Source organism: Chenopodium album, chromosome 21 (assembly GCF_948465745.1).
Source record: "Chenopodium album chromosome 21, dcCheAlbu1.1, whole genome shotgun sequence".
In the NCBI taxonomy this organism is placed as follows: Eukaryota; Viridiplantae; Streptophyta; class Magnoliopsida; order Caryophyllales; family Amaranthaceae; genus Chenopodium; species Chenopodium album.
In genome coordinates this window covers 9,813,795-9,827,056 of record NC_137854.1, presented here as the reverse complement: position 1 = coordinate 9,827,056, position 13,262 = coordinate 9,813,795, and the positions used below count along the sequence as shown (strand labels likewise).

At 31.8% G+C, this 13,262-nt stretch overlaps 4 protein-coding genes across 4 annotated transcripts; 3 read left to right on the top strand and 1 right to left on the bottom strand.

Moving 5' to 3' along the window:
* LOC145600330 (aspartic proteinase nepenthesin-2-like) lies at positions 1–1,967 on the top strand. Its single transcript, XM_081656246.1, has 2 exons — positions 1–373; positions 1,297–1,967. The coding sequence occupies exons 1-2, from the start codon at positions 1–3 to the stop codon at positions 1,965–1,967; spliced, it is 1,044 nt and encodes a 347-aa protein (XP_081512372.1).
* Positions 1,968–3,461: 1,494 nt separating this feature from the next.
* LOC145600329 (aspartic proteinase nepenthesin-2-like) lies at positions 3,462–5,181 on the bottom strand. Its single transcript, XM_081656244.1, has 2 exons — positions 4,812–5,181; positions 3,462–4,114 (listed from the first exon to the last, which is right to left on the bottom strand). Exons 1-2 carry the CDS (start codon positions 5,179–5,181, stop codon positions 3,462–3,464), a joined length of 1,023 nt encoding a protein of 340 aa, XP_081512370.1.
* Positions 5,182–7,671: 2,490 nt separating this feature from the next.
* LOC145600328 (aspartic proteinase nepenthesin-2-like) lies at positions 7,672–10,105 on the top strand. Its single transcript, XM_081656243.1, has 2 exons — positions 7,672–8,131; positions 9,465–10,105. The coding sequence occupies exons 1-2, from the start codon at positions 7,672–7,674 to the stop codon at positions 10,103–10,105; spliced, it is 1,101 nt and encodes a 366-aa protein (XP_081512369.1).
* A 2,058-nt stretch (positions 10,106–12,163) lies between these two features.
* LOC145600327 (aspartyl protease family protein 2-like) lies at positions 12,164–12,619 on the top strand. Its single transcript, XM_081656242.1, has one exon. The coding sequence runs from the start codon at positions 12,164–12,166 to the stop codon at positions 12,617–12,619; it is 456 nt and encodes a 151-aa protein (XP_081512368.1).
* Positions 12,620–13,262: the final 643 nt, after the last annotated feature.

Genomic DNA, 13,262 nt, shown 5'->3' with positions numbered 1-13,262 from the left:
ATGGGTAATCCACTACAAATTGTGTATGGTTTATTCGACACAGGAAGTAGTTTGTCATGGTTCAAATGTAATCAGCCTGTAGAAAGATTAGAGGGATACGATTACTTTAACCAAACACAATCAGCTAGCTATCGCATTATAAGTTGTACTGACGAGAAAAGGTGCGACATTAAAAAAGGGTATCCGTATATCAAAGGTTGTGACGATGATACAGAAGGGTGTAAATTTGATATGACGTATGAAGATGGAGATTGGACTACCGGATATGTTTCTACGGATCACACCACATTTAGAATCGGTTATGTTATGACATTGGTACAATTCAGGTTTGGATGTAGTTATCTTGACACCGCCAAATTGCCGGGGATTATAGGTATGTGCTCTCTAATTCTTAATTACCCGTATGTAAATAAACCATAAAGTCATTACAATACAAATATCATATTTGTCATAGGTTACTATTTTATTCTATTTTACAATTGTGAAGTTAATAATTTATTGAAAAGTAATAAACGTGAGAGGAAAAATATAATAAATAAAAAATAAGTAGTAGTGAATTTGAGTGAGAACCATGAAAGGAGAGAATATAATAATTAAATACAATTGTGAAAGGGGAGATGAGAATCGAGTTAGGAATGAGAAATGGGAGAGGAATTAGGGAGAGAAGGGAAAGAGTGGGCCCAGTATGACGTCATGTATTAGTTGGGAGGCAAGAAGGTGGTAAATTTTGATTTTTTTGAAAATAAAAGGTGGTAACTTAAAAAAAAAAAAAAAAAAAGGTGGTAATTGCTAAAATAGACATAATAGAAGGTGGTAATTGTCAAATTTTCCATTATTTAAGTCGATTAAATTGCCTAAAACTATGTGCCAGCTAGTTAAAGTGTAACACTTAAAAAAACTATGGAGGGAATGCGCTAATCAATAAAGAATATCAAGTGGGATCTTTTTAGATTTGTAATAATACATATTTCCTCCATTTTTATATACTTGCAACACACCACTTTGACAAGCATTTAAGAAAGATATTAGACTAGATAAACATACAATTAACCGTCAAAATTTTACCACCAATAACAAAAAAGTAATAAATTAACATGTTATTTGACATGTGGTTTTTATTTTTCTTCGATTCCATATTAATTGACATATTTTGACTTTTAACACTAATACAGTTGAATTTATACATTGACAAACATGATATACGAGTAAAATAATATTAAAAAAAAAAAATTTTAAAAAAAAAAAAATTAATGTCTCGAATAATTTTTTTGAATTATCGTAATGTGTTAAATTCAGGTGGAGACAACAATGAGGACTCACTTCCAAGACAACTATATGCAAATGACCCCAAGTTTTCGTACTGCATATCAAGTGACCTAACCCAAATCAATGTCGTCTTATTTGGTCCTGAAGCAAGGATCCAAGGCCAACCCGTAAAATTGTTAAGAAACATCCACTCTGATTATTATTTCATTGAACTCCTTGGCATCACAGTGAACAATGAGGAAATAGATGTGGCGCCATCAGTATTCCAGATGTCGGAATACGGGACAAGAGGCTTCATCGTAGACTCAGGCACCCCCTCTACTTGGTTAACCTCAGAGGCTTACGACGCCATGATGAAGAAGATGATGCAATTGTTTGGTCCTCCGGTCCAGTACACGATCAATGGTACTAGACATTTTGAGATATGTTATGAGAGTGGAAAGTTTGTAGATGGGAGACCTCCTGTTATAGGATTTGAGTTCGAGAATTATTTGTTAGAGATTAAGGAGAGTAATATGTGGAATAAGATACCTAGCTCCACCTTGCAATGTTTAAGAATAATTAACGGACAGAACGACACCATATCCGTGCTTGGAAGTAATCAACTTCTTGATGTTAATGTTGGGCATGATCCTAATAAGGGACTCTTGTATTTTGATGATACGATCAAATGCCCTAATCCTTTTGTATTTTTGAAGTAATAATACTTCGTATAATATGAAGAACTTGTGTATGTTAGTGTGACTCATGTTCTTACATTTCAAATAAGAGGTTTTGGATTCAATACTTGATGCCCTATTTGCTACAAGTATTTTTTATTATTCTAGGCTTTTATTTACTTGACTTGACGCCCTAATTTTTATGTTAAGATTTTATTTACTTGATGCCAACCTAAGTACACCCTAGTGTATGTTTTTTTTTTCTTCTTTTGTTTGTTTCTTTTTCTAGATTTTTTGTTTGGTTTTCTCTTTTTGTAAGGGGTTTCTCCCTCTCTTGCATGAAAAAAAAAAAAAAAAAAAAAAAAAAAAAAAAAAACCTAAGTACTCTGTTCCTTATTTTTTGCCTCATTGTATATACATATAGGTTAAATTTATAAAACGTTAACCATGCATGTATTCTTGTTGATATATAAGTGATAATGTATACATGTGGAATTATGTTAGAATCGTCTCATTGTATATTTTAGGATTTTTTTTTTTTGTTAAAAACTATCTAATAAAGCAAAGATTTTGTGAAAATTACCTAATAAAAGTTAAAATGTTATAAGATTCTATAGAACACTTTTATCACAAAAAAAAAAAAAAAAAAATCAATAAATTTACCTGAAAAAATTCTGAAAATTGTTTTTCACATGCAATCAGACGTCAAGAAACCCATTAACTCTAACGCTTCACAAAGAGAAATCTTCGATTTTCGTGCCAAAAACATGTTCAATCGAGGTGTTGAGGGTTGTTTTGGCCCTGCCCGATTTGAGGTCAGAATTGACAAAAAAAATATTGTAAATGTCTTATTTTGCATGTTTCACGCAATTCGAGGTCTTTTTTTATGCAAAACGAGGCATTTACGATATTTTTTTGTCAATTCAGACATTAAATCGGTCTCAAAGGACCAAAATGACCCCAAAAATCTTAGAGAACATTGTATTTGGAGCGAAAAACAAATATTTTTTAAAATTCCATTAGATTTAAAGATTTATTTGATGGGAGGTGGGAAAAATAAATTTTTATATATATATTTTTTTTTTGTGGTAAAATAAAAGTTTGAAAAGGGCTATATATATAAGCATTTAAAATACTCTAGAAAATTGTTTAAATCTCGGAAATTATGACAAAAACACACTAATTACACTGATTTTCGCGTGTTTTTGTCACTTTTATACAATTTTGAAAGGTATATTTAATGCTTATATGTAGCCCTAAGGGCTATATATAGCATTACCCTTAAAATAATTTCATGATTTTTTTTTTGTGTGGTAAAAGTCAAAATTACATAATTGATGCACAAAAGTAAATATGAGGAAGTGAGAATTCACGTGAATTTTAACTTTCCACAAAACATGGAAAAGACAAATTAAAAGAGTACTCACACATTACGCTGATAATTAACTATCATATCTTTTTTGAAGGAAAATCAACTAACATATTATTAATATTATACTTCATATGAATTATTAATTGAAATAAAAACTAAAGTTATCAAGGATTAGGGCAATCGATCTTATCAAAATACAAGGCTCCCCTATTAGGATCATACCCAACATTAACATCAAGAAGTTGGTAACTTCCAAGGGTGGATATGGTGTCGTTCTTACCATCAAGTATTATTAAACATTGCAAGGTGGAACTAGGTATCTTATACCACATATTACTCTCCTCAATCTCTAACAAATAAAACTCGAACCCAAATCCTATAACAGGCGGCGTCCCATCTACAAACTTTCTAGTTTCATAACATATCTCAAAATGTAAGCTACCTTGGACCGTGTACTGGATAGGAGGACCAAACATTTGCACCATCTTCTTTTTCATAGCCTCGAAAGCCACCGAGGTTAACCGAGTTGAGGTGGTGCCTGAGTCAATGATGAAGCCTCTTGTCCCGGAATCCGACATCTGGAATACTGATGTTGGCACATCTAAATTCTCATTATTCACTGTGATTGCAAGGATGTCAATGAAATAATTATCATTGTACATGTTTTTGAACATATTTACGCGTTGGCCTTGGATCTTTGCTTCAGGACCAAATAAGATGACATTGATTTGACTTAGGTCACTTGATATGCAATATGAGAATTTGGGGTCATCTGCGTATAGTTGTCTTGGGAGAGAGTCCTCATTGTTGTTTGCACCTGAAAGTACGTAGCACATTACAACGATTAAGAAAAATTAGTTGAAACATATATTTGTAAACTTAAATTATATTTGTCAAAGTATAAATTCTAAACGTAAAGTTTAATTTGTGTATAGTGTTGAAAGTCAAAATATGTCAACTAATATGAAACAGAAGAAAAATTAATTTTCCATGTTATTCGTTCAAAACACAATACAAAATAAATATTAATAGTACTCAAATAAGGTCATATATTTGGTTCACCTTGATATAGAACCTTTCAAATCAGATAAGACCTGAAAAATTAAGTTATGATCATATGTGCGATATTGATTTTTAATTGCTACATATCTTTGAATTTTGTAATGAAAAAATTATGATAATTACATATTAATATTTCACTTTGTACATATTATTGTGAATTTAGCAAGACATATTTGATTACTTTTTCTTTATAGAGAAGCGTGAATATAAAGTTAAATTTTAGTAAAATAAGATAATAAAATTAGATTTAATATGATTAGAAAAAAATTTAGATCAGATCAGAAAAAAAAAAATCTAATTTGTTCGGAAAAGATCATATGAGCAATTATAGGGCTTAATCATTTCCCCGGGGCTCAAAACCTAGGTCCTACAACAAATCTAACATTTGTAACGCCTATTTGGTTCATTATTTACAATTAAATTTAAATAAATAAGAATGGGAGAACACGTACCTATAATCCCCGGCAATTTGGTGGTGTCAGCATAGCTGCATCCAAACCTGAAATGTATCATTGTCTTAACATATTTGATTTTAAATGTGTTTTGATCCACAGAAAGATATCCGCTAGCCCAATCTCCACTTCCATATGTAATATCAAATCTACAACCTTCTGTTTTGTCGCAACCTTTGATGTATCGTTTTTTATAAGTGTTACACTTTTGCTGGTCAGTACAACTTATAATACGATAGCTAGCTGATTGAGTATGGTTAAAGTACCAGTATCCCGATTTTTCTATAGGTTGATTGCATTTGAACCATGACAAACTACTTCCAGTGGCGAAGGAGCCATACACAATTTGTCGTGGATTACCTATATGCATTTTTACTACATGTGCACCTAATTCTTGTTTATAATCTACCTCACTCACTTCGTTTGGGGAAGATGATGATAGTTTCGAAAGATACCATGTCATGTAATGGTTTCGATCTAAGGTTATGTTTGTTGTTGATGATGGGATGATATTGTTAGCTTCGAGTATTTGAGTGTAGAGTGGTGATTCGAGAGATAAGGGTGGGATTAATGGTGCAATTAAGCCTTTAGAAAAAGGGGGAAAGGAGGCTAATAAATAGATGAATGATAATATGGTGAATGGTAGAATGTTGGAAAGCATTTTGATGTTAAAAAAAATTGCTAAAATTATTGATGTTAAAAAAACTTTAAGAGCATATTGTGAAAACTTGGCTTTTATTGATACATATATACACTAGTTAGTAGTGATCACTTATAATAATTAAAATGGATAGATTCAATTCATTTAATGATTGTGTTTTTATTATCAGAAGGAAATATAAGATTATGGGAATCAAAAATTGAGGAAAAAAATCAAGAATATTTAACTCAGAAGATCATCAAGCCAATTATATGGAGACAAGTAATTAAAGCAAAGGAAGTAATGGTGGGTATGATTGTACGTAGAGCTTAACTTATGTTTGTTGAATTGTAAATGTTTCGAGTGAAACAATGTGGTTAAGACATTGACCTATATTTGTAAATGGAAGACTGGGTTTGCCTGTATAAGACTAGGCCGAAAATTACATACACAAGAGAGCACGTTAACTGACTTTAGGGGTGTGTCCGAGAAAATCTGCCTCAGTTAGTATGTGTGAATAATTGTGATTGAAGCTCAAGGAGAGAAGTCAACGCATGCAAGTGTAATAAATGTGAGATTGTTAATAATCCCTCCGTATTTTAATAAGTGTTACACTTTGATCGGCACATAGTTTTAGGCAATTTAATTGTTTTACATAAAATAAGAGGTTAGTGGGGTAATTGGAGTATTAAAAAAAAAAAAAAAAAAAAAAAAAAAAAAAAAATAGTGGATTTAATAGTTTATTGAAAACTAATGTATGGTACGTGAGAGGAAATAAATCATAAAAAAATAAAAATAAAAAAAAAGGATTAGTGGGCTTGGGTGGGACTATGGAAGGAAAAAGATATAATATTAAAATATAGCTTTTTGTCAAAAATAAGAAGTATAACAGTATAACACTTATTAAAATAATATACAAGCGCATTTGTATGTAACAATTATATTATAATTTTGTGGGTTTCTGAGTGTGAATTTCGTCGTGGAATCTGGATTCGTGGTGGAATAATGAAGAACAATATTTTAATTTAAATAATTTATTATTTATCTACCTTATTAAAAAGTGACTTTGTGGTCTTTTTTTTAAAAAAAAAAAAAAAGTGGCTTTGTGGGGGGAATTCTTGGGTTATGTGGGTTTGTGACGGTTGTGTTCATGGCCGGATCTAACTTTCTGGGTTTGTAGGTGGGTGTCGGTGCGTCGAAATAGTTTTTGAAGAGCATTGGGGTGGTTTCATGGGTTTTGCGCGGGTAGTTTTTGTGGGTTTCTAGGTTTATGGCGATGGTTTTAATTTTGTGGGTTTCTAAGAGAATTTTTTCGTGGAATATGGGTTTGTGGTGGTGGGATGGGTGTTGGAGGTGAGTACGGCGGTGGTGATGGTGGGTGGATTGCAAATGGTTTTAAATCATTAAAGAATAATGAAGAACAATATTTTGATTTTAAATTTCAATTCTTTACATTTGGAATGGGAGATTTTCGGTTCAATTCTAAACAAACTTATTCTTAATAATGTTTATCAATACGATAAAATTAAGTCCTACGACATCTAACAAAGAAATTTGAATAAAATTATAGATAAATGACATATCGAATAAAAAAAATCTTCATTAAAAAATGTTGTTTGGTGAATATTGCATTATCATTACAAAATAAACATTTAATTATCAATGACTTTATTGTAGCATAATGCATCCTTATTGTTGGTAGGAGAGACAATCCAACGGTTTTTAATAGTTGTGATGATCTTAGTTGTCTCCACATAAATGGGTTGATGATCTTTTGAAATAAATATTCTTGATTTCTTTCCTTTTTTTCAATTCCCATAATTTCATATATTATTGTGAGAAAAACATAATTATTGTATGAATTGAATCTATCCATTTTAATTATTACTATAAGTGATCACTAACTAGTGTATATATTGTATCAATAAAAGCCAAGTTTTCACAATATACTCTTAAAGTTTTTTTTATTTATTTGATTTCCATATACAACCAGCAAAAACTTTAGCAATTTTTCTCAACATCAAAATGCTTTCCAACATTCTACCTTTCACCATATTATCAATCATCTATTTAGCTTCCTTCCCCCCTTTTACTAAGGGCTTAATTGCACCATTAATCCCACCCTTATCTCCCAAATCACCACTCTACACTCAAATACTCGAAGCCAACAATATCATCCCATCAACTAAAACGAACATAACCTTAGACCGAAACCATTACATGACATGGTATCTATCGAAACTATCATCATCTTCCCCTAACGAAGTGAGTGAGGTAGATTATATACAAGAATTACGCGAACATGTAGTACAAATTTTTATGGGTAATCCATTGCAAATTGTGTATGGCTACTTCGACACAGGAAGTAGTTTGCCATGGTTCAAATGCAATCAACCTATAGAAAAAGCGGGATTCTATTACTTTAACCAAACACAATCAGCTAGCTATCGTATTGTAAGATGTAGTGACCAGCAAAAGTGTAACACTAACAAAGGGTACATCAAAGGTTGCGATAAAACAGAAGGGTGTATATTTGATGTTTCGTATGCAGGTGGAGATTGGGCTACCGGATATCTTTCTATGGACGACACCACATTTAGAATCGGTGCTGTTCAGACATTGGTACAATTCAGGTTTGGATGCAGTTATACTGACTCCAACAACTTCCCTGGGATTATAGGTACGTGCTCTCTAATTCTTAGGGGTCGTTTGGTTAACATAGGAAGTGAAAATACCCATGAACTTCTAATATATGGGAAATAAATTCCATAATGAAATTTATGGGAATTTCTTAAAGTTGTTTGATTAGTAATGAGGGAAGTTAATTCCCATAGGAATTTCAACTTAACTAAAGGGGACTAGGTAAGTAAATTCCTACATTTTGTGGGAATTGGAAATTCCTAGGAAGTTTTACTTCCCTCATTTCACCAAATTTTATTCAACCAAACAACTTACTAAATTTACAATTTCTAGGAACTTTCAATTCCCAGGATTTTGTATGTAAACCAAACAACACCTTATTTATGTAAATTGTAAATAATGAACCATAAAGGCATTACAAATGTCAGATTTTTCGTAGGTGTGTCTGGTTTTTGCTCATCTGATCTGGTTTTTTTCGATCAGAATAAATCTAATCTGAGCTTATTTTTTTTGATATTTATATTTATGCTTATCTATTAAAAAAAAAGGTCTAGTTAAATTCGAAATAGTATATACAAAATATATTTATTATTAATATGTAAATTATCTCCGTCGTAATAAAATTAATATGTAATTATCATAATTTTTTTCATTACAAAATTTAAAGATATGTAGCGATTAAAATCAATATTGCACATACAAAAATAACATACGATCTGAACTTAAATTTTTAGGGCTTATCATGATAAACGGGCCTGGGCCACACCTGTTACAACTGTCCACTTTTTACGTCCAAGGAGTTTCCACCTCAAAATCATATGTTAGCCTTATAAAGTGGACACAATTATCTTCTTTCTTCAATGTGGGATACGCATCCCAATACAAATTGTCACTTATACACTCAATTAATGTGGGACAACATATCACTCCATGTGGGTTTTTTCATGAGCTCAATACTCCCTCCCCCCAACCCCCCCACATGTGAGTTGTCCATAATATTGACCAAGATCACAACACAATGATTTCAAGTAAGTGATAGATGCTCTCTTTGACAAAAAAATAAAAAATAAAAAATAAATAAAAAGGGTTCTTAATTAAGGTGAAGTGGTGAACCAAGCATGGTCTTACTTTGTTTGAGTACTATTAATATTGTGTATTGTGTTTATTTTGAACGAATAAAATATATATATGTGTGCCTTTATTTTTTTCCGTTTCATATTAGTTAACACATATATTTTGACTTATAACCATATACACAAACTTTACATTTGAATTTATACATCAAAAAACATAATTTAATTTTGTTAAAAAAATTCAACTAATTTTTCCTAATGGGAATTTCCTAATCGTCGTGATGTGTTAATTAAATTCAGGTGCAAACAACAATGAAGTCTCTCTCCCAAGACAACTGAACGCAGATGACCCCAAGTTTTCATACTGCATATCAAGTGACCTAACTCAAGTCAATGTCCTCTTATTTGGTCCTGAAGCAAGGATCCAAGGCCAACACATAAAGATGTTTAGAAACTTCAACAATGATAATTATTTCATTGAACCCCTTGCCATCACAGTGAATAATGAGAGGTTAGATGTGCCACCATCAGTGTTCCAAATGTCGGATTCCGGGACAAAAGGCTTCATCATAGACTCAGGCGCCACATCCACTTGGCTAACCTCGGTGGCTTTCGAGGCCATGAAGAAGAAGATGGTGCAATTGTTTGGTCCTCCTGTCCAGTACAAATTTCTTGAGATTTGTTATGACAGTGGAAAGTTTGTAGATGGGAGGCCGCCTGTTATACGATTTGAGTTCGAGAATTATTTGTTAGAGATTGAGGAGAGTAATATATGGTCTAAGATACCTAGTTCCACCTTGCAATGTTTATTAATACTTAACAGACAAAACAACACCATATCCATCCTTGGAAGTCAACCACTTCTTGATTTTAATGTTGGGTATGATCCTAATAAGGGACTCTTGTATTTTGATAAGATCAAGTGCCCTACTCCTTTTTAACTTTTGTTTTTATATGAATTAATACTTCTTATAATATTAATAATATATGTTAGTTGATTATCGCAGTCTCTTCTTAAAACTTTAATCCATTGCAACATTAGCTTTTTAGATTAAATTTAATTATTTTTCTAATTTATAATTATGTTAAGACTTCTTGAGACTCGATAAAATTTATCTCTTCAATCGCTCAAACTCATTTTTACATATAAATTAAATTTTTTAAGGTTTTTTTTAAAAAAAAAAAAATTAATTGAGGGCTAAATTGAGTCTGAAGTTGAGTCTTAAATTTTCAAGACTCCACTTCAGATTTTATTAAGACCAAACTTCATAAATGCTTTAAAATAATAAAATCTTATATTAAGACTGCAAAATTAGAAAATGATGATGTCATCAAGAATCTTAAGATTTAGGGCTAATCTTGTTGAATATGTGAGTACTCTCTCTCTCTCATGTTTTGTGGAAAGTTGAAATTAAGCTGAAGGCCCATAATTTAATTTGTTTTTTCTTAAATATTTTTATTACTCCATCCGTCCCTAAAATGATAATTACGTTAGTTATTTTGGGTGTTCTCTTTTGGTGGTTATGTTTTAATTATATCCTAGATTAAACAATTTTTTTTTTTTTAGATATTTTCCCTCATGCATACCTACTTTCTATGCAATTAATTCTACATACAAAAATAATTTACCTATGCCCAAAGCATTATTATTCCTGTAAAAAAAAAATTAAAAAAAATAAAAGAAAGAAGAAGAAACCTAATCCTAATGTAAATGTTTCTATTATTTCCAACATTGACTAACTACCTTAACATGGTTTACTTTATATATGAGATCAAATCATTGTTTTCCACTATATATCTTATTTTCATGAATAACCACATAAAATCACCAAACATTATCGGGTGGCAATATCATCCAACCTCGAGTTTAACCGGGTGACGGATGGATGATGGATGGGTAGGGTGACGGATTCGGATGATGATACATTTAATTCATCACCCGACCCATCCATCTAACCGTTAAATATATATACTACCTCCATTAGACCATTACATATTATTAGCAACGATTTGACATAAAGTAGAGATAAAAATACCAAATCGTTGCAAATAATATGTAACATGGGTAGTATTTTAAATCTTTATCATTGTATAATAATTTAATGTTTATTTGAAATGTTAGGAATTGACATGTATTTTAAGTTTTAACATTAGTAAAAAGGAGCAAGTATTAGAAGGATATATCAAAGTTTAATTAGTTCACTTTTTATTTCAAATCTTGAATTTAATTATGAAAGTGCAAAATTGTATTTATATATTTTATTTCACCTAAATTATCACTCGTGGATGATGGATGGATCAAATGTGAATTAAGGTAAATTAGGTAATGAATGGATTGGGTGACGGATGAATCGTTGGTGGATAGAGGTAGATGGGCATCACCCAACCCACCTCAGCTCCAATCCATTGTCATCCCATTGTCATCCCAATACATAACAATCTTTAGGAATGGATGGATTACCATATTAAATTAAATATTGAATTCAGATTAATTACACCAATAATGTCATAACATATAGTCAAGCACGCGTTACATTTAACTTAAGTGAAAGGATGTAATGTAATTACATTCACAGATTCACTAGGCCAAAATTAATATTGATCACATTTCCATATATTACCATATCAAACATGGAATAAGAGTAAGACTATAAAAAACAATATCATAACAATCATGCATTAAATATGTAAATGTTACATATAAAAACACACATAATGTGGAAAATTGGTAACGAAGTCCTTATAAATGTAATTACATTTATAAATCATAATTCATTCAAGCATCACATACGATATTTGTTTTCCACAACATGTTCACCAAAATTTTCCTTAGCACCATCTTTTTGGTTGTCTCTTTGGCTTCGGCCTCTTCTCCTAGCAAAGGCTTAGCTGCAACTCTAATCCCACCAACCTCTCCTCGTTCTCCATTTTATACCGAAATACTCAAAGCAAACAACATATCAACAACGAAAAATGTCACTCTAAACCGAAGCCAATACATGGAGTGGCTCATAACAAAATATACACAAAACAAGCAAGGAGAGGTTTCATTTCAAAGGGATGCGGGTCATCACGTAGTAGACATGTACTTGGGTAGTCCAAAGCAACGAGTGTACGGTATCTTCGACACATCGAGTGATATTGTATGGATCCAATGCGCCAAGCAAGCACAGAATGAATTTGTGTACTATAATTATAGTGAGTCCTCTACTTTTAAACATGTACCGTGTGATGATGTGAAATGCAACACTAGTTATGTAAACATTATAGGATGCAAAGGGAAACGACCTCCTTGCGCGTTCAGGGCCACTTATGAGAATGCGACTGTTGCTTATGGTCCTTTGGCTACTGATGCTATCACATTCAAACCCGAGTCGGAGATTGTCCAAGACTTCATCTTTGGATGCAGCGTTAGGAATAGCCCCAGAATGATGGGGGTCATAGGTGAGTTTTAAACTATTCCCAAAATATATTGACAAATGTTTGTTTGCATATACATTTTTTTCGACTATATTGGCATGCTAAAAATGATTTTGGCACACCCACAAAGGGCACAGTTTTCAATGCTTCTCTCTAAGATGTGTCTCAAAAAACAATTTTTTGTGTGTCTAAGTCAGTTTCGTAGGTCATACCATCATATACATAATTTTAAGATTGGAATTGTGTCCATTTGGCGGAATAGTGCTTAATCATGGTGGGTCATAGGACCCACCATTTTAGCTGAGTTATACGGAGTAAGGTCTAAGACAATATCATAAATCAAGGATTTGGATTGTGTCCATTTGGTGGAATTATGATGGGTCAAGAATCCACCATTAATTAAAAAGAAAATACGAAGTAGTTTTTAAATTGGATCGGATCAAGATAGAGTTTTTAAGAATCTCAATTTCTATTTGGATCGAATTGAAGGGGTATGGATCCACATAAACCGATAAAACATAAATTTTTCTAAAATTCTAATGCGGAGTATTAATTTTTGAGCTACTTAAATTTAATACTTTGTAACATAGATACTCAATAGGCTTAGCTAAGCTATTTTAAATTTTTAATCCTTTCTAAGACATATCTCGAGATTGTGAACTAAGATGACCAATTTGT

Coding starts and splice junctions, on each gene's coding strand:
- LOC145600329 (XM_081656244.1), bottom strand. CDS start 5,181: ATGCATATAGGTAATCCACGACAAATTGTGTATGGCTCCTTCGCCACT. Junction 4,115..4,811: donor CAAATTGCCGGGGATTATAG/GTACGTGTTCTC, acceptor ACGTACTTTCAG/GTGCAAACAACAATGAGGAC.
- LOC145600328 (XM_081656243.1), top strand. CDS start 7,672: ATGACATGGTATCTATCGAAACTATCATCATCTTCCCCTAACGAAGTG. Junction 8,132..9,464: donor CAACTTCCCTGGGATTATAG/GTACGTGCTCTC, acceptor AATTAAATTCAG/GTGCAAACAACAATGAAGTC.
- LOC145600327 (XM_081656242.1), top strand. CDS start 12,164: ATGGAGTGGCTCATAACAAAATATACACAAAACAAGCAAGGAGAGGTT.
- LOC145600330 (XM_081656246.1), top strand. CDS start 1: ATGGGTAATCCACTACAAATTGTGTATGGTTTATTCGACACAGGAAGT. Junction 374..1,296: donor CAAATTGCCGGGGATTATAG/GTATGTGCTCTC, acceptor TGTTAAATTCAG/GTGGAGACAACAATGAGGAC.